The sequence below is a fragment of the Macaca nemestrina genome, chromosome 1, assembly GCF_043159975.1.
Source record: "Macaca nemestrina isolate mMacNem1 chromosome 1, mMacNem.hap1, whole genome shotgun sequence".
Lineage (NCBI taxonomy): Eukaryota > Metazoa > Chordata > Mammalia > Primates > Cercopithecidae > Macaca > Macaca nemestrina.
The window spans coordinates 85,371,672-85,399,238 of record NC_092125.1 but is presented as its reverse complement, the minus strand read 5'-3'; the positions used below and the strand labels follow the sequence as shown (position 1 = coordinate 85,399,238).

Here is a 27,567-nt window from a genome sequence, read left to right as displayed (position 1 = left end):
GTTTGAATACAACTTTGTGTCTTCAACTATCCAGCTGAAGACAGCTTACCTAAAACACCCACAACATGCTGACTAATAATATTAATTCAGATTCACAGACACTCACCTCAGGTCAGCTCTTCATGCTGCCTAGCAGTCCTACTTTGTTCCCCTAGTCTATTTCCCTCTCCTGTGCTGTAAAATCCAGTGATCATTTCTGTCTTCACCTTTTAACCTATCAGCAATATTTGATCCTGTGGACCATTTATTCCTCCTGATAATGCCTTTTTTTTTTTTTTGGCAGGGGGGGCGCTTCCGGGGCACTTTATCTCCTGGTTTTCTTTTTCCTCATAAACCAGTCCTTCCCAGTCTCCTTTGCTAAGTTTTCCTTAACTCTTTGACCTTTGAATGTTAGAATACTCTCTACTTGAAGCAAGTCTCTAGTTGAATGATGCCTTCAATGAAGGTTTTCCAGACCATCCTATTTATAATTTAATCATATGTATATCCCCAGTACTACTATCTACTTTTTCTTTTTTCTCTAAAATAAAGGATGTCACATATTATATATTTTACTTACATATTTTGTGAATGAAGGAATGTATTTATACACAAATAATCAGGAACTTGTAACTCCTAGGAGAGAAATAATCAAAGTTTTACAATCACAGAATTTTACTCTCATAGTTTTAGAGGCCAAGTAGAGAAAAAGGCTGTGTAGACATCAATAGAATGGACTATTTTCTGTTTTTCCATAAGTTGTTAAGATCTCTGCATATGAATTACTTCCCTTTTGTGACTGAAATTTTTCTGTTTGTTTTTTTATGTGGTGACATAGCAAAGTGTGCAAGCATTCTACTTTTAAGTATAAGCCTAATAAATGTTTGTATATGTGTACACTAATGTAACCTTCACCCATATTCATGTGTAGAATATTTCCAGCATAGGGTAAAGTCCTCAGATGCCACTTCCCAGTTTGTAACTTACCACTATGAAATAAACATCATCCTAATTTCTTTCACCATTAATGAATTTTTACCTGTTTTTGAACTTCATATAAATGGTATCATACAGTATATTCTCTTTTGTGTATGGCATGTTTCACTTGTTGTTTTTTAAAATTCACCCATGTTTTGTATATATCAGTAGTTTGCTCTTTTTTTTTTTTTTTTTTTTTCTTTTGGACTGCTGTTTAGTATTTCATTGTGTATAAGCACTAAAAAATTGCCCAGTCTGTTGTTGGTAAATATTTGGGTTATTTCCAGATGTTGACTACTATGAGTAAAGTTCCTGCAAATGTGCTTATATGTTTATTTTGATGGTCCTATATACTGTTTCTCTCAGATATATACCTGGGAGTAGAATTTCTGGGCCATATAGTAGAGGATTTTCAGCTTTAGAAGATATTTTCAAAGAGTTTTCCAAAGTGATTATACCAATGTATAGTTCTACTAATAATTTATGAGTTCTACTTTCTTCAGCTCCCCACCAGAACTTGATATTGTCAGCGTTTTTAACTTGTAGCCATTCTGGTAGAAGTATAGTGATGTCCTGCCGTGATTTTAATTTGCATTTTCCTGATGGATAATGAGTTTGAATATCTTTTCATATATACTATCCATTTGGATATCTAGTCTTGTGAAGTTCTGGTTCGAGGTTCTTGCCCATTTTTCTGTTAGGTCTTTATATATCTTTTTCTTAGTAATTTATATGTTACTACTTCACAAACAACGTAGAAACCTTTAGACAACCAGCTCCTTGTATGACTGTTGTTATGTAGTTTACCTTAATCTGTGTTATAAATCTTTTAATACATTTTTACTCAATTGTTGCTTTACGTTTTCTTTACTCATTAATTTTAAGTATCATTTAATTTACCCATTCATTTACCCTTTTGGTGCTTTTTATTTCTCCCTAAATTCCATGTTTCTATCTAGAATCATTTTTCTTTAGCCTAAAAAACTTCCTTTATTGTTTTCTTGTAATGTAAGTGTGTTGTGACAATTCTTGATAGGGTTTTGTTGATGTGAAAATGTCTTTATTTTTACCTTCATTTTGGAGGAATACTTGTGCTGGATTAGAATTCTAGCTTGGCAGCTTTGTCTTTCAGAGCTCTACATGTATTATTTTATTCTTTTCTATAATAGCTTCCATAATATTTCTTGAGAAGCCAGCTGTTAATCTTAATCTCTTGAATGTAATGTATACGTTTTCCCTTCTGGCTGCTTTCAGGATTATGTCCTTCAGTTTCAAATAGTTGGACTGTGATTCACGTACGTGTAGCTTTCTTTGTATTAACAGAAAATCCTGGTTGAGATTCACTGAGCTTTTGCAATCTTGTTTGATGTCTTTTATCAGTTTTGCAAAATTCTAAGCCATAGTCTCTGTAGATACTATTTTGCCTCGTGCACTTTCTCCTCTCCTTCTGGGGCTGTAATTGCGTATATGTTAGATGGTATCTCACATTTCCTTTATGCTCTGTTCTGTTCCTTCCATTGTTTCTTTTTGTGTGTGTGCTTCATTAAGATATTTTCTATTGATCTGCCTTCAGGTTCACTAGTTCTGTCTTCTGCTATATCCATTTTGCTGTTAAGTCCATCTGATTAATCTTAATTTCGGATATTGTCTTTTTTAGTTAAAGTTTATTCATTTGATTCTCTCAATTGCAGTTTTCTGTTGAAATTTCCCCATATTTTTGTGTATTTTTTCGCTATTTTCTGTAACATTTTAATAATATTTTGAGGTCTTTATCTGTTAAATTTCAGCAACTGTGAACCTGCCTTTCTGTTTTTTTTCTTCCATTTGTCATGCTTTTCTGCTTTTCCAAATGTCTCATGTGAAAGATGTCAGGAATAAAAATAACATAGAGAAGCAAGTTTATATTATTTTTGCCCCAGAGAGGCTTCTCCCTTTTCATTCCATCAAGAATTGAACTTGGACAAGACTAAATTGCATTTTTTTGGGGGGGTGGGGGGGTGGGGACGGAGTCTCGCTCTGTTGTCCAGGCTGGAGTGCAGTGATTTGATCTCGGCTCACTGCAACCTCTGCCTCCCCGGTTCAAGTGATTCTCCTGCCTCAGGCTCCTGAGTAGCTGGGACTACAGGTGTGTGCCACCATGCCTGGCTGATTTTTTTGTATTTTTAGTAGAGATGAGGTTTCACCATGTTAGCCAGGATAGTCTTGATCTCCTGACCTCGTGATCTGCCCGCCTCAGCCTCCCTAAGTGCTGGGATTACAGGCATGAGCCACTGTGCCCGCCTTTAAATTGCATTTTTAATTAGATTCAAACCTACCTTTGATTTCAAATGCCCAGAAGCGGGAGCTGGATAGAGCCTAGTTGGGCCTCTTTCTCCTTCACTTCCTAAACTATGGGAGATTTATTCTCCTCTTCAGCTTTCTGCCCTATACCATTTCCAAATTTGGTAAGTGTCTTGATGAAGAGACTGGCCATGTATTTGAAGCAGATTCTCTTCCTCAAGCAGCTCTTCGTCTCTGAAATAATTCTATACTATCAGAGATTTCTGTCTGACTTTTCAAAGCTCCCTAACTTCCCATGCAGCCCCCAAGTACAACAATTAAAATATACCATGGGAATGAAAGCACAATATGCTTACGGACTTTGAGATTTCCAAATTGTTGCATCATCCCCACACATCCTCCAGAAGCTTCAGTGGTTTTTCTTTCCAGCATGTTATCTCTCAATTTAAAGGCCAGGCTTGACCTAAGTACACTCACAGAAATGAATAAGGCTTCCAGGTAAGAAGCAGTTGTAATAGCCTCTTCACTTCAGAATGCCTCACTTCCCTGGCTCACTTTCCCACCTCTGACTGGGAAAGCAAAGAGAACTAAGTAAAGTAAACCGAAGATGTTTTTAAAAATAAGATTTTTTCCAAATTATATACTGAATTTTTACTTTTTACAGCAGGAGAAACAAAGCAGTGACCTGTTGCTTCCTAGTCCATCCCCTTATGACTAAGAATTTCCTGTGTTTTGGTTTTTTTTTTTTTAATGTTTTGAATTCTTTAATTTGTTCTTAGTATTTTTACATGTATAGTATCGTCTACACAGAGCAAAGCGAACAAAAATGTAAGATCATTGCCTTTTGGCATGAATACTTATTTCATAGCAGTGACATAGATTAACATTTAAACTGATTCATTCATTTGTCAGCCATTTATTGAGTATCAAATAGCCAGGAACTGTTCTGCATATGACTAGTAATGTAATAAAAAACAGATAAAGACAAAAATACCTCCCCTTGTTATGTTTCCTTTCTACTTTGAGGAGACAGACAATAAATCACATACAAAGTAGGGTCATCCACTGAGAGTAAGGAAGGTAGAGGAGATAATAGATATTTGACAAGAAAAAGAGAAAATATGAAATGATCAGTATAGAGATGAAAAGAGTAAATGAGCCAGGGAAATAGTTTAGGATAGCCAGATATTTCCATGTTATTTAAGTTTAGTAATTATGAGTTTTAAATGACTGTGTATTTTTTTCAGTCATTTTTAGCTACTTGGGTAAAATCATAGAGTAGGAGGAGAGTAGAAATTAGCCAAGATTGAGGGCCTTCTAGAATAAGTACAATGGAGGAGAGAAGGGTAAAGAAATGGAAGGTATTTGCAAAACAGTGATGGACCAAATAATCTAACCAGGGTAGGTAAGGAAGTAAAGAGGAAAAAATGGAAAGTGTTGGGAACACACTGATTGGCATTTGTGGTGGGAATGAAGAATTGTTGAAGTGGTCCCTGGAGTAGTAAGCTGTACAGATAAGAGAGATGATTTTGGAGGCCATGACGTTATTGATAATGACAAAGCGTATAGTAGAATTTCTTAATTGGTGAACCACAAGCATTTGGGGTGAGGTAGTTTTTTCACATGAGAGAGAGTTTCACACTCTGAGATATTGAACATTCTGAGTTTCCAGATGTTAAATGCTTGTCGCAGTCTCCTCATGTACTGTGTCAACAACTGACTCCCCTTCTGTCCCCTTCACATGAGGTGATGGTACACCTGCAGTAGAGAACCACTAGTTTAGGATGTGGCCAGTTAATCTGATGGTTATACTGGAGAGAAGTCTATCAGCTAGATTGTTTTGGGCTGCAGATGTGAGAATTCTTAAATAATAAGGATTTATTTTCTCACTTAAGAAGCCAGAAGTAAATGGTTTCAGTGCTAATTTTGGGGTAGCTGCCCTATTAATTTCTTGGCTTTCCTTGATTCCACAATATTGTAGAACTTTCAGATGTAAACTTTGGAAGGTAAGACATCCCTTCATACACCAGATTCACTTCATATACCATCTGACAGACATACCAGGCATTTATTTGACTTACCACATGATGACGTTCCCTGCTAGGACAAAAAGGAGCTAAATAGATTCATTGGTAGAGTACACCAAGAGTTTTATCTTCATATCTGCACATATCCAGAGACTCAGAAAGTGGAAAGCTTCATTTAGTTTCACACATCTTTCATTTAATGGGAGATTAAAACCTCTCCCTGAAGCCCCCTAGTGGACTTCTTCTCAAGGTACCATTTAAGTTCTAACTAGGTCACATACCTAATTCTTGACCAACACTTGCAATGTGGAATGGAATTATTATGATTAATTTAAGCCAGCCAGTTTTGACTGGGCCCACCTTGCCTATGCACACTGTAGCCTGATAATTGAATTTGGTTCACAAGGAAGAAAAGATGAGTAGATGCTGGGTAAAAACCAGCAGTATCTGCCGTAGAGGATTTATGTGCCTCAGAAGTCAGTGTTAGATGGATTATCTATTTTGATGTTAAAGTCACTAAGAATAATAAGAAGAGTAGTAATGGAAAGAAGAGCAGAGAACAACATGTAAAATCCTTGTTTAAAAAAGAGTAAGATAGGGAGGACAAGTGGATAACTACATAAGCAGGAAATGGCCATTTCAGTAGACCTAGGAATTTTGAGGAGAGAGGTGGCAATAATGAGCAAGGATGCCTGCCACACCTTCATACCTGTGGCAGGGGGGGTACAGGAGGAAAAGTAACTCCTATTAATGTCCATTTGGTATTTTTTGGTTTTTTGTTTGTTTTTTTGAGACAGAGTTTTTCTCTTATCACCCAGGCTGGGTGTGGTGGCATGATCTCAGCTCACTGCAACCTCTGCCTCCCGGGTTCAAGCATTTCTCCTGCCTCAGCCTTCCAAGTAGCTGGTATTACAGGCATGCACCACCATGCCTGGCTAATTTTTATATTTTTAGTAGAGATGGTGTTTCACCATGTAGGCCAGGCTGATCTGCAACTCCTGACCTCAGGTGGTGCACCTGCCTTGGCCTCCCAAAGCACTGGGATTACAGGCATGTGCCACCACACCTGCACCTCTCCCACATTGGGTATTTTTATGTCCCCCCATTTTCTGCCCCCAATTTAGATGTCTTAAAAAAATAAAAACATTGGATGTTCTTTTCAAAATAATAAATACAGAAAGGACCAGTTTTTAGCATGTTTTGAACCCAAAGAGATAGAAATGTATAAGAAATACTTATATGATGCAGAAAATCAAGATCAGATGCACAATGTAGTATATCTTACACCTTTAATTCAAATTAACAAATATTTATTGACCGCCAAACATATAGGGATTATGGTTTACACACACACGTACATATGCACACACAAAGTAATCAGTAATGATTTGCACTAACTCATAATTATGGTAAAGGAGAGACTTATTATGTAAGAATCCCTCCATAAATAGCAGAACACCTATTTTAGAACAAAGGGCAATTTCATTTCTGGTGTAAAATGGTAAAAAATATTTTCTTTGTTCCATATCTTTTGATGATATCTGGGAATAAGCCTCAATAGACTTACTGTTCTTTAAAACCTTGTATTTTCTAATTAGAACTGCAAGATAAATTAATATTTTCTATTTAAACTAAATATTTTAGCTACATTGTTGAGCCGTAGTTACCTATAGATGGGCCTCAACTTTCAGACAAAATTTGGAAGGCCAGCACTTCTGCATATGTATATTAACATGCCTAACCCTCCATTTGTAAACCCAATTCACGTCTTCATATAGCATCTGACTGACATACCAGGCTTTTGAGTTATCACATGGTGATGTTCCTACTAGGAGAAAAAGGAGCTACGTAGTTGATTCACTGGCAGAGTACACCAACAGTATTTAAAACCAAAAATTATTAGAAGGTGGATTCTTTCATATATATATATATATATATATATATATGCGCGCAGCGGATTTTTTTTTTTTTTTTTTTTTTAATAGAGTCTCACTTTGTCTCCCAGGCTGGAGTATAGTGCCATGATCATGACTCACTACCACCTCAACCTTCCAGGCTCAAGCAGTTCTCCCATCTGAGCCTCCTGAGTAGCGGGACTTCAGGCATGTGCCACTATGCCCTGCCAATTTTTGTATCTTTTGTAGAGAAAGGGTCTCACTCTGTTGCCCAGGCTGGTCTTATACTCCTGGACTCAAGTGATCCTCCCACTTTGGCCTCCCGGAGTGCTGGGATTACAGGCATGAACTACCATGCCTGGCCTGATTTTTTATGACCTAATTTTTACGTATTCACATGCTTTTTATCAGTGAGTAGATGTTTTGTTCTATAAATTGTGTAAGAATTTCTCTGCAAACAATATAATGTTATTAGTGTTAAGAATTTGGAGTATGGTGATATTTTTATTTATTCTTTTTTTTAAAGAGTCAACACAGACTGTCCAAGCTCTGCAGTATTCAACTGTTGATGGTCCACTAACAGCAAGCAAAGATTTAGAAATAAAAAACTTAAAAGAAGAAATTGAAAAACTAAGGAAACAAGTAACAGGTAAATATCTGTGATTCACTGCTAATTCAATTTAGGAAATGTTTAAACAATGGTTTATTCACACAAAAAACATCTATTGAGAACCTGTCTGTGTTATGTGATGTGAGTTGCATGGTAGTCAGGGAAGGGCAAATAAGAATGGGTTCTGCTCTCAAGGAGTTCACATTTTGGTCTGGGAAACAGATAAACAGTTATTGCAATACGTATGAAAAGGCTATCAGGAAAAATAAATGGAGATACGTGGAGAGTACATAGAGGATCACCTAACCCAGACTTATGTGAATAAGGATGGCTTTTTTGGAAGGCCTGTTCATTTTGGAATTTTTCTGGCAAAGCATATTTGTGAGGAGAGGAAAAGGTGAGTAAGGTGTGAGGAAGGACACTAGAGACAAGCAGAGTGCATGTATACAGGCATCAGGAAAATTTATTTTATTTGTTATGCAATTATTTTTTCTTTATATTACTAAGATTAAAATTAAATTTGACAAGTGTTTGTATACCTATTATTCATTTATTGCATTTACTCAATAAATATATATTTAGCACCTACTATGTAGCAGGTGTTTTTTTAGGCTCTTGGGATTCAACTTAAGCAAAACAACTTTAAAGAAAAAATCTTTGCTTTGGCCTGGGTAAAGGACAGAAAACAGAAACCAGTAAATATATAACTTTGTAAATGATACAATATGTTAGAAGGTAATAAGTGCTTTAAAAATAAAAATAGAATAAGGAGAATTAGATGTGCAAAATGAGGAGTTTTATCATTTTAAGTATAGTGCTCCAGGGGTAGGCCTAACTGAGAAGGTGACATGTTAGCAAAAATTTAAAGAAGGCAAGGGGGTTAGCCATACAGTTATCTGCAAAATATATGTTCTAAGCAGAAAGACTAGCTGGTGCAAAGACTCTAAAATCAAATGTGCCCCAGGTGTTCAAGTAAAACAGAGTACTGCATGGCTGGAGCAGAATGAGCAAGCAGGGAGAATGGAAGGAAGTGAGAACTAAAGGGGTGAAATGGACTTGTTGCCTGATCAGTAGAGCCTTACTGATTGTCGTAAGGTCTTTGGTTTTTACTCAGAATGAAATGGCAGTTTTTTGCAGGGTTTAGAGGCATTACATGATCTGAATAAGTAGAGGGATAGGAAGAGAGAGCAGAAGGTACTGTTTTAACGAGAATGGTCAGGCCTCTCCAGAAAGGCAGTTTTAGGCAAAAATAAGTAAAAGAGAAGAAATAATCTAATGTAGCATCTTTTATAAAAGTGACTATTTAAAATGCCATATTAGCACTTTGTTTATTTTAAATATATGGAGATCTTAATTTTGAGCATAATTTGTGAATGCTATTTTGTGTTTTTAAGAGGCTGTCCTCCTAAGAAATATCTATATATCTAATCTCTGTTACTTTTATCTTTCCAAAAGTAAGTTATTATAGATTGGGAACGTGATAAGTGAATCATGGACTTTGGTACCAACAGTAACGTTAAGAGTGTCATTGAATGTCTACATTAGAGTTGTATGACACTAAAAAAGCAGTAGAACAGAAGACCAGCTAGAATGGTCGGTGATTTGTCTTCAGAGAGGCAATAGGAATTTGGAAAACTTATTCATAAGCCTGTCTCTTCTCTTTTTAATAGTAGAATGTGGCTTTGAATGGCAGTAGCTTTTGAAAGCTTGCTAATTAATTTTAAAACTGCCTTGAAATAGATGATATTGATGTAAAATATTCAAATCAATAATCTAGTTGTTATGTCATTCACCAAAATAGTTGTGAGCTTCTTTGTTAGCTCTGTGTAAGAGCTAAATTTTTAAATCTTAAAACGTTTTGCTGTCATTCACAGTAATGTTCTGGCACTATCCAAAGGAAACCTGTGTTGATGTCTAACCCATTATATATAGAATCATGATAAGTAATTTCATTTTCTGAGCAATTCCAAATAGTATTGTATTTTTAATTTTATTGTTCATGTGTTTATTGCTAATATATAGAAATATAGTTGATTTTTACATGTTTATTTTGTATTCTACAGTGTTGCTACACTCCCTTATTAGTTCTAATAGGGTTTTAAAAAATAGTTTATTTGGGATTTTTAATTCTGACGATCATGTCATCTGCAGGTGGGAACAGTTTTATTTCTCCCTTTCTGATCTATATGCTTTTTGGTTCCTTTTCTTGCCTTATTGCAAGAACTTGCAGCACTATGTTATGCTAAAGAAGAATGATGAGAAGAACATTCTAGCTTCTCAATCTTGGGGGAAAGCATTAGTTTCTTTCTGTTTTTGTATTTATAAGGGCTTTTAAAATCATTAATGGGTGCTGAATTTTGTCAGATGCTTTTTCTGCATCAATTGATATGAACATATGATTTTCAAAAAATAACCTGTTAATATGGCGAATTACATTGGTTGATTTTAAAGTGTTGAACCAGCCATACATCCCTCTTGTAAACAGTGGTCATGGTGTACAATTATTTTTATATGTTGCTGAATTCCATTCCTAATATATTTTTAAGGATTTTTGCATCTATATACATGAAGGATATTAGTCTTTAGTGTTCTTTTTTTTTCTTCTTCTTCTTTTTCCTTTCTTTCTTTCTTGTACTGGCTGTTTCTCTGTCAACATAGCTGGTGGCTACTGTCACCAGCAGCCACCAGAGGCCTGAACAAAAGAGCACTAGCAGGGGATCCACCTGCATGCATCCTTTCTGAAGCAGCCTTGCAGTCAGGAGTCAGATTGCTGGTACAGCGTCAATGACAACCTCAATGTGAACATTTAAGAGTTTTTAGTACTTACAGACATTGTGGCACATGGCACACCTGGAGGCCACACACCTGGAGGTCAGGGAGTGCAGGGAGACAGAGAGCCTTGAGCAGGAGAGCATGGCAACTAGCAGTATATATTAGGGAATAGGATGTAGATCACTTTAAGTTTGGAAGCCAGTGCTTGAATGGTCCCTTTAGAGGAGGTGGCTGGAAGGCAGGATCCCAGTCTGCTAGGTGGGAGAGATGTCTCCAGCTTGAGCCCCTTGGGTGTGGTGTAGAATTTAAAACTGCATCAAGAGTGACTAAACCCTGCCTCTGAAACAAGAAAGCTAAACCTGCATTCAAAATGGATGCTGAGGCAGCATAAAATTATTATAAAATTATACATTTATTATAAATGATTTATTTTAAAGTAAAATTAAATATGCTGTAAATTTATAAATACACTTGATCCTTGAGCAACATGGATTTGAACTGTGTGGATCTACTTATATGCAGATTTTTTTCCCAACCACATAGAGATTGAAAATACAGTATGCTTGCGATCCAAAAGTCAACCCAGGTTGGAGGTAGAAGTCCAGGTTTCCTGTGTGGTTTCCACTGACAGTGTGTGTGAGGGGAGGCTTGTTGTCAGCCAGTGAGGGTTAATGTCCTGTCTTTTTGTGATACCACTCTTTTTTTTTTTTTTTTTTTAAATTTGGAGATAGAGTCTCACTCTGTTGCCCAGGCTAGAGTACAGTGACATGATGTCAGCCCAGTGCAACCACCATCCCCCAGGTTCAAGCAATTCTTGTGCCTCATCCTTCAGAGTAGCTGGGACCACACCCGGCTAATGTTTTGTGTCTTTAGTAGAGATGGGGTCTCGCTGTGTTGCCTGGGCTGGTCTCGAACTCCTGTCTTCTAGTGATTCACCCTCCTCAGCTTCCCAAAGTGCTGGGATTATAGGCATGAGTAACCACACCCAGTGTTTTTCTGACACCACTTTTGCAGATATGTTTGAGCATCTCATTATAGCCTCATGAGGTTGGAAATCTAGCCCCCCTGCACTTATCCATTGTTGACATTGGTGACATGGGACCAGTTTTTTTCTGTGATGTTTATCTCAAGTAGAATTGTTATTTTCTATGAGTTTTCTGTCTTCCTGGTCTACCCCTTTCCTAATCCTTTGGCTAGAAAGAGCAGGCTTTTGTTGGGGCTTTTTCTCTTTATACCTGTTGTCATTTGTGGGTTATCATCTTTAGCTCTAATTCTGGGGTATATGAACCAAGAAGAAACCCCAGAAAACTCAACCATTATGTTGTTTATCAGATCCCAATGTCCTGAGGAAGTTTTTTCCTTCACATTTCAGAGTCGTCTTATGTTTGTTTTATGTATAATGTCTAGGGTTTTAAGTTATACTTAATGGGAAGAATGGGAAATATATCTATTCCATCTTCCCAGAACTTGAAGTCTCCAGAGTAAGCTTTAAAAATGTAAGTCTGTTCATGTCACAGCTTCAACATAAATATCTTCAGTGGACCCCCATTGCCTGCAGGATAAAGTAGAAATTTCTCAATTCTAATACAAGGCCCTTCATTATTATGCATGTATTTGCCTCTCGAGCTTTATCTCTTGTTACTACTCCCTTGTCCAGTGATTCCAGCCATACTGAATCACCCCGTGATGCTCCACTTCCTTCACATACTGTCTTTTTCCTTCCCTTTCTTTTTTCCTTCCCTTTTTAACAAAAAATACAAATTGAAGGCTCCCTTTAAGACCTGCCTGATGAGTAGCCCCAACTTTAATTTGGCTCTGAAGAAAAAAGTATCCAAAATACCTTCAATCTGTCATTCCTCCAGATACTTCTTGAGCAAAGTCTTTGTGTATACAAATACCCACCATTAATGACTGGTTATCTTGTGTTTCCCAACAGCAGTGTTCTCCAATATTTTTAAGTTCCTGGAAAAAATGTGACAAATTTATAGTTATTGACAACTTCTTTTTAATATTTGCTTCTTTACCATACTCTGAGCTCCTAAAGGTTAGGAAGTAGGTTATAGTAGGTTTTCCTACTACATTCCTAATGCCAAGCTTATTGCCAGTATTGTATAACAGACAATATATATTTGTTGAGTATCAGCAGACAAAAATAAAATTTTTTTAAATAAAAAATTCATACCTCATTTAATATTTTTGTATGAGAAAATAGGATTTTTTGTTTCCTAAATGAAAAATTTATTATAATCTATAATGTACTTTTGAAACTCTCATTCTTATGTTGCCTTGAGGTTGGGGATATGTGTCTCTGTGTACCGTTTCTGTTTGTCCAACCCTAAACTAACACACACACAGACATACACACACACACACATTCTGTCTCTCTCCTTCCCTCTCTCCCCTGTGAATAGGAGTATTGATAATAAGGGAGCCTGAGTTGGTCCGAGTGTTGTGGGTTATTGTTAAGTTGATAATAAGGGAGCCTGTTTTTACTGATTATAATTAGAAGTAAAGTTTCTTCGCATCTCAGAAGAGTTACATAATGGGAAAAATGAAAATATCCATCTTGTGGATCAGGGAGATGTTTTGGTTGTTCTGCCAACCTCCTGCTGGCCCCAGTCTTAACCCCTTTCCAGTTTATAGTGTTCCACTTTGAATACTGCTTTAATCATGCCCATTTTTGGACCTCAATTCCTATAGCATATATAGCCTGCCACACAATTTGCATTTGATTTTCTACGTTATTATTTTTTAAAAGAGTGTTGCTGTTGTCTAACTTATCTCCTTCAAGACAGAGACCATATTTTATATTTCTTTTCCATGCCATATAGCACCAAGAAAATAACCCCATATGTATGATACCTTCATTAAGTCCTCATTACTAACAAGTTGAATTTTACAGTCCTAAATAGCATCCGTGAGCTAAGAACCATTTAGTTGATATCAGCTAACCCAGTTTCCTAGTACAGCTTTTTCTTTTGAGACAGAGTCTCATTTTATTGCCCAGGCCGGAGTGCAGTGATGCGATCTTGGCTCACTGCAGCCTCCACCTCCTGGGTTCAAGTGATTCTCCTGCCTCAGCCCTTCTCAAGTAACTGAGTTTATAGGTGTGTGCCACACCTAGCTAATTTTTGTATATTTACTAGAGCTGGAGTTTCACCATGTTAGCCCGGCTGGTCTTGAACCCCTGACCTAAGGTGATCTGCCCACCTCAGCCTCCCAAAGTGCTAGGATTACAGGCATGAGCCATGGTTCCCGGCCTAGTACAGCTTTTTCTATTTGTTCACTATAATTAGTTTTTAACAACTTTATCTAAATGTCATGGCTAATTGTGTTGGATATTTTTAATAGTCTCTGGATTTCTTTCAGAATTTTAGCCATATTTGCTATTTGTTGTAGTGAAAGTAAAGGCTCTGCTGCTTTACCCATTTTATAGTATTTGACCAAAGTTCAAAGCATTCTGGATTTTTCTTGATATGGGGTGTTCATCTTTTGGGAATGCAACATTCTGTGTTTTCCAAATTACGAGTGCTGTGTTTCCCTCCATAATGGAGGATTTTATGAAATATTGGAGGAGAGGTTATCTTTTCCAACACTTCTAAATCTGGTACATTCTTTTGTACTTCTCATAATTCACATACTGTTGTTTAAATGAATGTTTTGAGCTTTTTTCACTTTGAAAAGTGTCTGAAGTATAAAACAGGGAAATTTGACATATATTTCTCCAACAACTCCATTGCAAAGCAGCCAAAATAAAATGGCTGTGGTGAAAACTAAAATTAACACTGTATTGAAATAAATCAGTAAAAATATCCTTAAAGCTTTTAGATGCTATCCCATGTGATATCATCTGTTATAAACTTTATATGATAGGGAAATTTTATGAAATACTGAATTTTTTTGTTTCTCAGAGCTGTTGAAATAAGTCAGTAACAATAATTTCTGAAAAAATTGAACATGTCAGAGAAGAACACTTCAAAAGTAGAAGAAAGAAAGTGTGCTCAGAATGGATTACTAAATGTACCATATCGCTACTCTAAATTGATTTTCCTTAACCATAAAATGTAATTAAAATGAACCAGGAAGTGACAGAAGTCAGCTGCTTTACAGGCTACATTTTTACTCTTAATTATGAGAAATAACAAAAGTAAATTGATATTTACTTTAGAAATTGTTGAAATCCAGGTCGGGCGCGGTGGCTCATGCCCGTAATCCTAGTACTTTGGGAGGCTGAGGTGGGCGGATCACCTGAGGTCAGGAGTTGCAGACCAGCCTGGCCAACATGATGAAACCCCATCTCTACTAAAAATACAAGAATTAGCCGGGCATGGTGGCAAGTGTCTGTAATCCTAGCTGCTCAGGAGGCTGAGGCAGGAGAATTGCTTGAACCTGGAAGGCGGAGGTTGCAGTGAGCCAATATCACACCATTGCACTCCAGTCTAGGGGACAGAGCAAGACTCCGTCTCAAAAAAAAAAAAGAAAAACAAGAAATTCTTGAAATCCTAAAAATGTTAAAAACTTGAACTAGAAAATATTTAAATGTGTTTGAAAGAAATTAATTTAAATAGAAATATTCCCCTATGAAATGCCAAAATGTGATAAAGTGATAAAATACAGTTTTCTGAATATAAGACTAAACACCATGATTAAGATTAAACACCCTATGATTTTTAGTTTTCTTCACATAAGCATTCATTAATTGATACTGTTCAGATACTATGAAAACCAGTTAATACAACTTTACATCTTCAAAAGTTAACTGTGCTATTAATAACTATACTTTCAAAGTAAGTTTGAAATCTGTAAGTTTATTGCACTGATACCAGTTATTTATGGAATGTAGTACTATACAATGCATGATACACTAATACATTTAAGTAATTTTTAGACTGCAGATTTCATCTACACAAGTGAATTGCTTTTCCCAATAGGACTAACATATTAACACTGCTTCATTTATTGAAAGCATCAGTCTCAACAGTATGCAACACTTTGTGCACTGGTTCCCACACATTAACGTACAAATGAATGACTTGAGGATACTGTATAGATTCTGCTTCATTAGGTCTTGATTGGGGCTTGATATTCTCCATATCTAAGTTCCTAAGGGATGCTCATGTCACTTTTCTGGGGATGTCACTTAGAGCAGGGATTCCCAATTCTCGGGCCACAGACTAGTACCGGCAGACTGGGCCGCACAACAGGAGGTGAATGGCAGGTGAGTGAGCATTAGCGCCTGAGCTGCACCTCCTGTGAGGTCAGCGGTGGCATTCGATTCTCATGGGACCGTGAACCCTATTGTGAACTGCTCATGCGAGGGATCTAGGTTGCATGCCTCTTACGAGAATCTAACTAATGTTTGATGATCTGAGGTAGAACAGTTTCATCCCAAAACCATCTCCCAGCTCCCAGACTCCTGGGCCATGGAAAAATTGTCTTCCACAAAACTGGTCACTGGTGCCAAAAAGGTTGGGTATTGCTGACTCAGAGTAATAATGTGTAAAGAACAGAAAATATCCAGAGCAGAACTGATCATGAATATTGTTTAGATTTCTCTGTATCACTGACTTCAGTTCTTTCCTAGTTTACTTTTAATACCAGGAACACTTCCTATCAATTTATTACATTTTAAGGCATAGGTTAAAATAAATAATGTTGTTGTTTCTTAATATCCCCTCTTATCTGAGAATGTTAAACATTATTTAATAACATTACCATGTAAAGTGGAGAAGTCAGTGCAAGATTTCCTGGGCTCTAGTCTTATCTCTGATACACATTTTGCAATGTGACTAGGCAAATTATTCAACTCCCTGAGTTTCTTCATCGAAAAATAGAAGAATTGATTTAGATCAGGAGTTTTTCAGGTATGTGCTTTTTGGAAATCAGAGTTTATTCTTCAGATAAACAGTGGTGTAACTAGACTGGGTGATTTGGAACCACCCTGTTAGAATCAAAATCATCTTACACAGTAATTCGACTAACATGAGCCTTAGGATGCTTACCAACACTGCAGTAAAACTTGACTTTTTGTTGTTGTTGGTTGGGTTTCTTGTTGCTTGTTAGTTTTAAATTTTTAATTGGTCTGAAGGTGCTGTTTTTGCAAGTATTTTTTTTCACAATGAATCTGTAAGGCATTTCTGCACATAAATTTTGCACATTTTCACACTGGCATACGTAATTCACCATCTTTACAGTGAACTGATAAGCATTTAATTTGTCAAGAGTCATACTGGTATACACTGTCTGTCAGTAGACCTAACACCAAATTCAAAATACTGATTAAAAAAAAAATTTAGTTGTTTTACCTTAGGTTCAATCATTTGCTTTTATACAAATAGTAAAAGAAACATTGTCTTTTGTTTTTAGAATTGAGTCATTTGGAACAGCAACTTGAAGAAGCTAATGCTGTGAGGCAAGAACTAGATGAAGCTTTTAGACAAATCAAGGCTTATGAAAAACAAATCAAAACGTTACAACAAGAAAGGGAAGATCTAAATAAGGTAAAATATGTGAATAGATCATTAAAGCTTTTTCTCTGTTTTGAATCTTGTATAATAGAATACTGAAAGCATTCATAATGAATTACAATAATACATAGTATATTTTATCTTTTTAAAAGTTGGTTTAAAAATATAAGGATTATTTTGGTGTATGTCATTTGATGAGTAGCTAGTAATAAACTTTTAAATTGTTGAAGCTTGAAAGTTCAGAATCTTTTGTTCTTTTAGAAAGTTAATAGTCAAAGGACTAGATTAAAAGTGAATGTTATTGAAAAAGAAACACGAAGAAATAAGAAAATAGTAGAATCTGTTTAGCATCTATAGAAAATATTTAAAATACAGGCATATTTTCATTATAACTTACTGATAAGAACATTCTTAAAATATAATTTAAAATTTCTTTGGTTATTTGTTTTAAATATCAGTTTTTATCTTTCAAAGCAGCATGGGTAAAAAAGCTAAAGTGATTTTCATAAGAACTGTGTATAACATTTAAACATTATTTTAAACATCGAGAAAATTTATTGATAGTTAAGACTCTGTAACATAGCCCAATAGGGTAAATAATATTCAAGCACTAGAGAAAATACTTTTCTTGAACCACATGCTGCTAAGCACTGTGACTTTCATTAATACAAAAATGTTGGGACTAATACTAGCCATTGCAAACAAGAAATCTGTAGTTTATGCCATAGCATAAGTTGTATTCAATAATGTAATATATTAATATAATGCACTGATAATATAGAATGAATGAAATCCTCTGGGGGAAGATTTGAAAGTCTTTGCGCCAGGAAAGAAATGGAGGGAATTAAAAATAAAACAAATAACCTTTAGCTGATGAAACTAATCAAAAGGACTAAAAGAGAACGCTATTAAAGAATAGATTGAAATAGACCAATACATTTTTACTTTCTTCTTAATGCAGTTTCAACCAATTTTTTGTATAGGCCCATTTAAATTCATTGCCAATTTAATAACATTTGTCATTTAAAACAGTTAGTGTTCTATTAACTTTAATAATATTATAGTAATATTAATGGTTTACCATTTTATATTTATTGGTAGGATTACTCAGCCAAATGTAGTTAACATAATGGATGTTATGCTTCCTGCTTTCTCCTCTTCTAAGAGAGTTCCTTGGAAATCTAAAGAGAAGGATCTTGGGTTCTTCCTCTAACCCTTTGAAAAGAGGATGAAAATCTGACCGCTAGATTTATAGTGACAGATAGTCACCAATTTTTAATGTTTTAGCATGAAAAATCCTTTTCATATATTTTGAGAAGACAATAGTGCTGACGAAAAGAAACAGATGATACCAATATAGGATTTTGAGTGATTTGCTTAATATCCTATAGGCATTAGAAAATGATTTTTCTCCACATTCCTTGCCAACACTTGTTATCCTTTGTCTTTAAAAAAAAAAAATAGCCATTCCAATAGCTGTGAAGTGACAGCTCATTATGATTTTGGTTTTTACTTCTCTTATGACTAGTGATGTTGAATACTTTTTCATATACCTATTGGCCATTTGTATGTCTTCTTAGAGAAATGTCCACTGAGGTCCTTTGCCCATTTTTTGATTGGGTTAGCAAATATTCTGATTTTGTATAATGCCAAACTGTTTTCTAGTATACCAACTTCCATTTCCACGAGTAGTGTATAGGAGTTTGTGTTCATATTACCAGATTTATTACTTTTGGCCAATCTAGTCTAAATTGAGATTTTAGGTTTTAGAAAATGTTTGGTTGTGGTCTTAATGTGCATTTCTCTAATTACTAATGAGGTCAAGTATCTTCACATGGGTCTATTGTCATTTACATTTCTTTTGTGAAATATTTCTTAATATCTTTGGTTTATTTTTCTGTTGGGTTGTTTTTTTCTTACTGATTACAAGAATTCTTGGAAATATTTGGACATTCTTATCTTTTGTGAGTTATATGTGTTACAAATATCTCTCAGTGGCTTATCTTTTTGCTTTTAGGAATCTTTTTATTAAAAAACGTTCTTAGGATTATTGTGGCCAGATTTATCAATATTTTTATGGTTAGTGTATTTGCTGTCTTATATAAAAAAATCTGAGATTTTAAAAATTTCTCCTAAATTTTTATCTTAAAGTTTTAAAATTTTAGAGTCTGTATCTCAACTATGTTTTAAAAACTGTGAAGATGGAATTTTGATTAAAATTACATTTGATCTGCTGAGCATCGTGACTCATGCTTGTAATCCTGGCACTTTTGAGAGGCCGAGGCAGGAGGATCACTTGAGTCCAGGAGTTTGAGGCCAGTCTAGGCAACAACAGAATGAGACCCAGTCTCTACAAAAAATAAAAAAAATTAGCCTGGTGGTGCACACCAGTCATCCCAGCTACTCAGGATGCTGAGGCAGGAAGTTCACTTGAGCCTGGTAGATCGAGTCTGCAATGAGCCATGATCATGTCACTGCACTCCAGCCTGAGCAACAGAGCAAGACCCTATCTCAAGGAAAAAAAAATGCATTGAATTTATAGATCAATTTAGAGAGAATTAACATCATTACAATATTGTCTTTAAGTTCTTACTATATATATTTATTACTGTTTTTCTGAATATACACATAGATTATTTCCAGAATAGAATGGACTGTTATTACTTACATACAGCAAGGAATAACTACATGGCTCCCTTCTGTGCTAAGTCTTACCTCAAGAGAAATACCCTGAGAGCTGGCAGGATAAAACCCTACACAGAAGGAATCTGTATTGTAAATGAGGAGCCTTGAAAACATTTATCCAGGTGTTTACATAGAGAAAAGAAGCAACTGCTTCCTGCTTTCTCCTCTTCTGAGAGAGTTCCTTGGAAATCTAAAGAGAAGGATCTTGGTTTCTTTCTCTAACCCTTTGGAACATAGATAAATATTTCCACTGTAAATATAAGCCCAGAGTCTTCTGCTCTATCAAAGGAAGCCCCCTTGGTCTAGGCTCCTACTCTCTGCCACCCCACCTTGTAATGTAAACACATAACCTCCAGAAGGTAAATCTTAGTTTTCTCCCTACTAAATCAATTATAAGTTACTTTTTAAGACTTTCATTTAGCCCAGGTTTTGATAAAATTTGTTCAGAAGGGACAAACTGCAAAAACATGAAAGTTTCTCTGCATTCCTAAAGTCTTTTTATTCGTAAACATATCGCTCCATATATTTAAAGTTCTTTTAAAATATTCTTCCATAAAATTTCGTACAGAAAAGACTTTCATTTCTTTCCTTGTTTTACTGTATTAGCTAGAACCTCAGTACAATGTTGACTAGAAATGATAATAGCAGGCATCCCCATCTTGTTCCCCAATTTTAAAGAAATTGCCTCTGATATTTCATCACTAATAATGTTTGCTGTAAGTTTTTAATAAATAATTTTTATCAGGTTAAAGAAGTTACCTTCTATTCCTATTTTGTTAATAGCTTTTTATTTAGAATGGGTATTGACTTTATTCAATGTGCCCTTCTGTGCTCTATTGATATGATTATATGTTTCTTATCCTTCAATAAGTTGGTGTGGTGGACTACATTTGTAGACTTTTTCTAATATTAAGTCACTGTTATATTTCTGGGTTAAGCCCAAATTTCTTATAATACTGTGATAGTATAGATAACATTTATGTAGCAAATATCTGTTCTAATAGCACTGTTGTGAAAGCTTTACATATGTTAAATTATTTAATCTCCATCACAGCCCCATGAGTTAGGTGATATCATTATTCTCATTTTATGAATGGTGAGACCAAGCACAGAGAAATTAGTTCACTTGCTCAAGGTCATAGAAATAGAAAGTGGTGGAGCTAGATTTTTAGCACAAGGAGTTTAGCGCCAGACTTCATGCATATCTACTTTATATATCACTGGAACTGATTTACTAATTTTTAAAAAGGATTTTCACGTTTCTTTTTATAAGTGAGATTGGTGTGTTATTATTTTTCCTCTTTCTTTTCTTTTTTTTTTTTTTTTTTTGATATTCAGATTATACTGGTCTCATAGAAACAGTTCAGTTGCATTGGTTCTTTTTCTCACAGACCAGTGAGTTGTTTATAAGTATCTTTTAAAATTTTCAGTGTATGGAGTTTTATTTTTTTTGTTGACTTCTAATTTAGTTGCAGTGTCATTACAGAACTTGCTCTACATAATATCTGTTCTTTGAAATCTACTGAGACTTGCTTTGTGGCCTAGCCTGTTCCATTTTTAAAACATTCAATATGTGTTCTTGAAAATAGTTTGTGTTCCAATTTAGAGAGCAAGCTTCTGTACATGAAGCTTGTTAATTGAGCTTTTCAGATCGTCTTTATATTCACCGTTTTTTTTGCCTACTTGGTTTATCTATTAATGACTAAGAAATTAAAATTTTTCATTATAGTGATGTTTACCAATTTTTCTCTGAAGTTCTAACAGTTTCTTTTTAATGATTTTGAGACTATCTTATAGAATGCACAAAAGTTTAGGATAGTATTTCTTCTTAGTGTATTGAATTTTATCATTATGTAGTGACATTCCTTATCCTTAATAATACTTTTTCTATTGAAGTCAAGATTTCATTTATTAATCCAATATAATAGATGGCCTTTAACTGGTGATTACTAATGTATATGGATATGTTTCTACTATCTTATTTTTTGTTTTCTGTTTGTCATGATTTTTGCATGCTGCTTTTTATTTCCTTTCTTCCCTTCTCAAAAGTTTTTAGCTGTGGTAAAATACATATAAGATAAAATTACCATCTAAACAATTTTCAAATGCACAGTTAATTAATGTTAAGTATATTTACATTCTTATGCAGCAGTCTCCAGAATTCTTTCTGTTTGCAAAATCATTTCTTTCTTCTTCACTGACATTTGTTGTTGCTGTTGTTGACATTTTACTTTACTCTCTAGTCTTTTGGTGGTTACTCTTGGCTTCTACCATGTGTATTAACCAAGTTTAAGTTGAAGTTAAATATCTTAAAACTATTTCCCAGAAACAATTTAAAGAGGTTTAATTTTACAGATTGAGTATCCCTTATCTGAAATGCTTGGGACCAGCATTCGGATTTTGGAATATTTGCATTATACCAGTTGAGTATTTCTAACCTGAGAATCCAAAATCTGAAATGCTCACTTTGAACATCATGTTGGCACTCAGACAGTTTTGGATTTTGAAACATTTCGGATTTCAAATTTTTTGGATTCGGGATATTCAACCTGTATTACCTCTTTATAACTTTCTTTATGTGTTGTTATTGGCCAGTATTTTAGCTGTATCTTTTGTTTACTGTACAAAGTTAACATTTTTATAGTATAATCTTATATATACACTTGTTTACATTCACATTCACGTTAACCATTTTGTTAGCTATTCATTTCTCTCGCATTAGATCTCTAAAATCATTTTTTTCTTCCTGAGATAAAGCTTTACTGGTTCCTTTAGTGCAGATCTGATTATGGTAAGCTCTGCCAGTTTTTGTTTATATGAAGCCTCAGACTTGAAAAGTAATTTTTCAGGTATATAATTTTAATTATCTTCTCATGTCTTTGAAAATATTTTACCCTGTTTCTGTTGCTGTTGTTACTTCTTCAGTTTATATTCTTAGTCTGATTTTCCTCCTCCCACCTTATTTGAGGATGGGGAATAGGTGATTTGTCTTTTTGTCCCTCTGATTTCTTTACGGTCTTTTATTTCTCTTTGGTATTACCAAAGAGTGTTGTTTTTTGAACATGTCTGGTTTGGGTTTTTAAATTTTTTTCTTGATTCATAAATGCAGAGCTTCCTCTAGTGATTGATGCATGTCTTTAATTTTAACATTTATATTTTTTCTTCTTTTTTTTTTTTTTTTTGAGGTGGAGTCTCACTGTATTGCCCAAGCTAAAGTGCAACTGAGTGATCTCACCTCACTGCAGCCTCAGCCTCCTAGGCTGAAGTCATCTTCCCATCACAGTAGCTAGAACTATAGGCGCACACCGCCATACCTGGCCTTTTTTGGTTTTTTTGGCATTGTTATTTTTTGTAGAGATGAGGTCTCACAATGTCACCTAGGCTGCTCTTGAACTCCTTGGCTCAAGCAATCCTCCTGCCTCAGCCTCCCAAAGTGCTGGGATTATAGATGAGACCAACTGGGCCAACCTTAACGTTTTCTGTTTCTAAATGTTCCATACAGTTCTTCTATAAATCTGCTTGGTCATTTTTAATAGCCTTTTGTCATTTTTTCATTTTTATTATTTCATCTTTTATTCCTTTAAACATTTCATATGTAGCAATTTTGTGTTGATATCTAATGATTTTAATACCAAGATACCTTTGATGTTTATTTTTATTGTTTTGTTATTTGATTGTGGTGCTTTGTTCTTTGAGTAATTTGGAATCTGTGGTTGTGAGCTCATTCTTGTTTGTTCTTAATATGTGAAAAATTCAGATTTCATTGCAGTTCTTTCCCCCAAAGAAAATCTGCATTTCCTTTTGCTGGGAGGTAGGTAGTGGTACTGCCCTGAGTCCACTTTAGCTCTCCTCTAAGTTTCTCACTTCAATTAGGGAGTCTCCGGTTTAGTTTCTGTCTCCTTGCTTCTGGCTTGAGGCGTAGCCTCCATGTCAAGGGCAATGCTTGTTTTTTATGAAAACAACCTCACAAATATTTATCAAATTTTACAAATATTTATTTTGACCATCATATCATTTATTCCTAAACTTTTTCCTCATTTGTGGAAATTAAGGTACTATCAGGTTAAATTAGCAGCTCCCATGCATTTACTGTATTAGCATAAGGAATTGAGACCATATCAGGACACCATTCCGTTAAGAAGTAGTTTATTTATGTCAAGACACCATGCTGTTCAGAAGTAGTTTATTTATTTTAATTTGTCCTAAGGTGAATAATTTTGGCTCTTCTTGACTTAATAATAGCTATTCTGATGGCCAAATTTGGTCTCTAGGTTGCAGAATTGGTAACTTATATTCTTTTTACAAAACTGTAGGAACTAGTCCAGGCTAGTGAGCGATTAAAAAACCAATCCAAAGAGCTGAAAGACGCACACTGTCAGAGGAAACTGGCCATGCAGGAATTCATGGAGATCAATGAGCGGCTAACAGAATTGCACACCCAAAAACAGAAACTTGCTCGCCATGTCCGAGATAAGGAAGAAGAGGTGGACCTGGTGATGCAAAAAGTTGAAAGCTTAAGGCAAGAACTGCGCAGAACAGAAAGAGCCAAAAAAGAGGTTAGTAGTCAGGCAAATTTTGTAGTGCCCATGGGATAGTGATTAAAGCTACTTTTTAAGACTAGTGATATCATATATAATTTTTTATTTAATATTTTTTAAAGTTATTTTTATAGTTTGTTAATATTATTTAATATGGATTTAAACATTTGAATTATCTTCCCGTTACAAGGTAAATTCTCATTGGGATAAATGTTTTGTTTGGAAAAAGATTGTAACCATGAAATCTGCTTTTTTCATTCTGTTTTAAAGCTGGAAGTTCATACAGAAGCTCTAGCTGCTGAAGCATCTAAAGACAGGAAACTACGTGAACAAAGTGAGCACTATTCTAAGCAACTGGAAAATGAATTGGAGGGACTGAAGGTATCTTTTGACTTCACATTTATGAAGCTTAATTAATTTTCTTCTCTTTAGGCTTGTTAGGAGTGTTAGCTTATACACTGTATTCGGTGTGCAGTGAAAACTAGTCATTCTTCAAACCTAGTATTCATAATTCTCGTTCTTACCAGTAGGAAGCTGATACTGATTTCTTAATTATGCTGAAGAAAATGGAGGATATGTTTAGTGGGAAACATGAATCTATCAGGAAGGAGTTAGAATGTTTATGAAGGACTGCCTGCCTACCCAAGATGTACTGGTAATCTGCATGGGAGTCATGGTTAGATATCCAGAACCTCTCTGTATCTCATAAACGACTCAGGAGAAGCTCAGGGGTAGCTTTGCAGACACTTGTGTTTGTTAGGATAAGATGATAATGATCATAGTCTTATCTCAGCAGAAGGTGCTTTGCAAGGGAAATCCTTGAGCCGTTCTGGAGTCAGACTACCTATTCTTAACTTCTTGCTTCACCAGTCACTAGCTGTGTAACATGTAATATTGGACAGAACGTTATGGGGCCGGGCACAGTGGCTCATGTCTGTAATCCCAGCATTTTGGGAGGCCGGGATGGGCGGATCACCTCAGGTCAGGAGTTTGAGACCAGCCTGACTAACATGACGAAACCCCATCTCTACTAAAAATACAAAATTAGCCATGCGTGGTGGTGCACGCCTGTAATCCCAGCTACTCAGGAGGCCAAGGCAGAAGAATTGCTTGAACCCGGGAGGTGGAGGTTGCAGTGAGCCTAGATTGCACCATTGCACTCCAACCTGGACAACAAGAGTGAAACTCTGTCTTAAGCAAAACATAACAACGTTTAACCTCATTATATTTTAATTTTCTCATCTATAAAACTACTTCATGTCAAGAGTGCATACGTACATTTGTAAGCTGACACATTATAAGTGTTCAGTAACTGTTAGTGTAATAATGGTATCATGTATATTACAATGAGTGAATTAAGATCAAATTGACATGATATTTTTACCATACTAAATAATAGTCTGAATGTGGTATCTGCCTTTTATCTTTTTTGACTCCAAACTTTTTCCATCCTGTTTCCTCTGCTATACCTGTCAGGCCCCATTTCACCTACTTCTTTTAGGACCATGCTTAGTCTACTGTCCAATTATCCATAAATGTAAGAATCATACTCCTTAAAATCTACATACTCCTGTACTGCTTCTTGGAATTCTGTTAATACCTGTAGCTTAGCTCTTATTGTAATTATTTATTTGCAAATCTGTATATTTCCAGCTAAACTGTGACCTAGCTTATTGAAAATACAGACAGGTATATTGTTAATTTGGCCCTGGCAAAGGACCATATATTTAATACTTGTTTAATAAACCTGTTAAGTTAATGAATGAATCATGTGGTAGAATTGGTCAGAACTTACTTTTTCTCTGACAATTGAATTTCAGTGGTTGCAAGTCAAATTCCTTTGCTATAAATGGAAATATAAACTCTTGATTTTATTCTTGTTTTTGTTTTGGGAGTTTGTTTAGTTCATCATGAATTCGTAGTCCTGGTTACCTTTATGAAGTAGAGATGTGTCTTCTATATACACCTGTACCTCTAGAGCAGGATTAGTATATAGAAGTAATTACATCACCATCCCAGATACTTTTCAGTCAGGGCCTGCTTTGTTTCCAGCACTATTCTAGGAGCTTTGGGTGGTAAGAATAATAAAGTACAAACTAGAATCTTAGGCATTATTTTTATTTGAGAAAATTGAGGGTCAGAAGAGTTAAATATTTTATAGTCATAAGTGATAGAGTACAATGTAAACCCAGGTTTTCTAACTTTCATTCACATATTTTATCTAATAGTTTGCTTTTTATTTTTTTCTACAATAAACATTACTGCATTGGAAACTGTATCATGTTTACCTACTTGCCAAACACATCTCTGTGTCGTCTATAAATTTGAGATAATATAACACCTACTAGTTAATGCATTTAACATGTATAGGCCAGAACCTGGCACATAGTAAAGGGTTAAAACATATTTTGGCTGTTTTAAAGATAGTAGGAATCTTCACTTCATTGAGAATACTTTTGACAGACTTAAAGAGAGAAATAGCCCTACAAAAAGAGTTAAAGACTTCAATATCTCACTTCCAATAATGAATAGAACATACACACACAAGGTCAATAAGGATATTGAGGTCGTGAACACCACTATAACCAACTAGACCTAACAGATACAGAGTCAGCCCTTCATATCCATGAGTTCTGTATTCGTGGATTCAACCAACCATGGATCAAAAATATTTGGAGGAAGAAAATTAGATGGGTGCATTTGTATTGAACAGGTACAGATGATTTTTCCTGTCATTATTCCAAAGGTTAAAAACTGCTTATATGGCATTTATATCACATTAGGTATTGTAAGTACAGATCGTGACGTTTTAATCAGCCACAGACTGCATATACAACAATGGTCCCTTAAGATTATAACGGAGTTGGAAAAATTCCTGTCACCTAGTAATGTCTTGATGATCTTGAACCTGTGTAAACCCTATATTAATGTGTGTGTTTGTGTCTTAATTTTTAACAAAAACGTTTCAAAAGTAAAACAAAAATTTTACCAATGAAAAACACTTATAGAAAATGGATATAAAGAAAGATAGCTGGGTGCGGTGGCTCACGCCTGTAATCCCAGCACTTTGGGAGGCTGAGGTAGGTGGATCACTTGAGGCCAGGAGTTCAAGACCAGCCTGGCCAACATGGTGAAACCACGTCTCTACTAAAAATACAAAAATAAACTGAGCGTGGTGGCACACGCCTGTAATCCCAGCTACTCTGGTGGCTGAGGCATGAGCTTTGCCTGGACCTGGGAGGTGGAGATTGCAGTAAGCTGAGATTGTGCCACTGCACTCCAGCCTGGGTGACAAGAGTGAGACTCTGTCTCAAAAAAAAAAAAAGAGAAAAAGAA

The 27,567-nt window shown here is 35.4% G+C and overlaps 1 protein-coding gene and 1 long non-coding RNA gene across 28 annotated transcripts in view; one reads left to right on the top strand and one right to left on the bottom strand.

Moving 5' to 3' along the window:
- The window catches only part of LOC105478710 (CDC42 binding protein kinase alpha), a 330,193-nt gene that overhangs the window by 174,097 nt on the left and 128,529 nt on the right, over nt 1-27,567 (top strand). For 24 of the 27 annotated variants that reach the window (XR_011614991.1, XR_011615009.1, XM_011736402.3 and 21 more), the window contains 4 exons: nt 7,686-7,808; nt 16,908-17,041; nt 24,007-24,249; nt 24,502-24,612. Coding sequence is in view for 25 of the 27 variants with exons in the window: in XM_011736402.3 (XP_011734704.1) it covers nt 7,686-7,808; nt 16,908-17,041; nt 24,007-24,249; nt 24,502-24,612 (611 nt within the window). In the remaining 2 variants the exon portion in view is untranslated. The remainder of the gene's footprint in view (nt 1-7,685; nt 7,809-16,907; nt 17,042-24,006; nt 24,250-24,501; nt 24,613-27,567) is intronic. The other 3 variants (XM_011736411.3, XM_071081557.1, XM_024792001.2) reach the window with 1 other exon arrangement.
- On the bottom strand, nt 551-26,107 carry LOC105478705 (uncharacterized). The gene is made up of 3 exons (XR_985393.3): nt 26,027-26,107; nt 12,382-12,503; nt 551-615 (listed from the first exon to the last, which is right to left on the bottom strand). It is a non-coding gene; the product is annotated as an uncharacterized lncRNA (long non-coding RNA).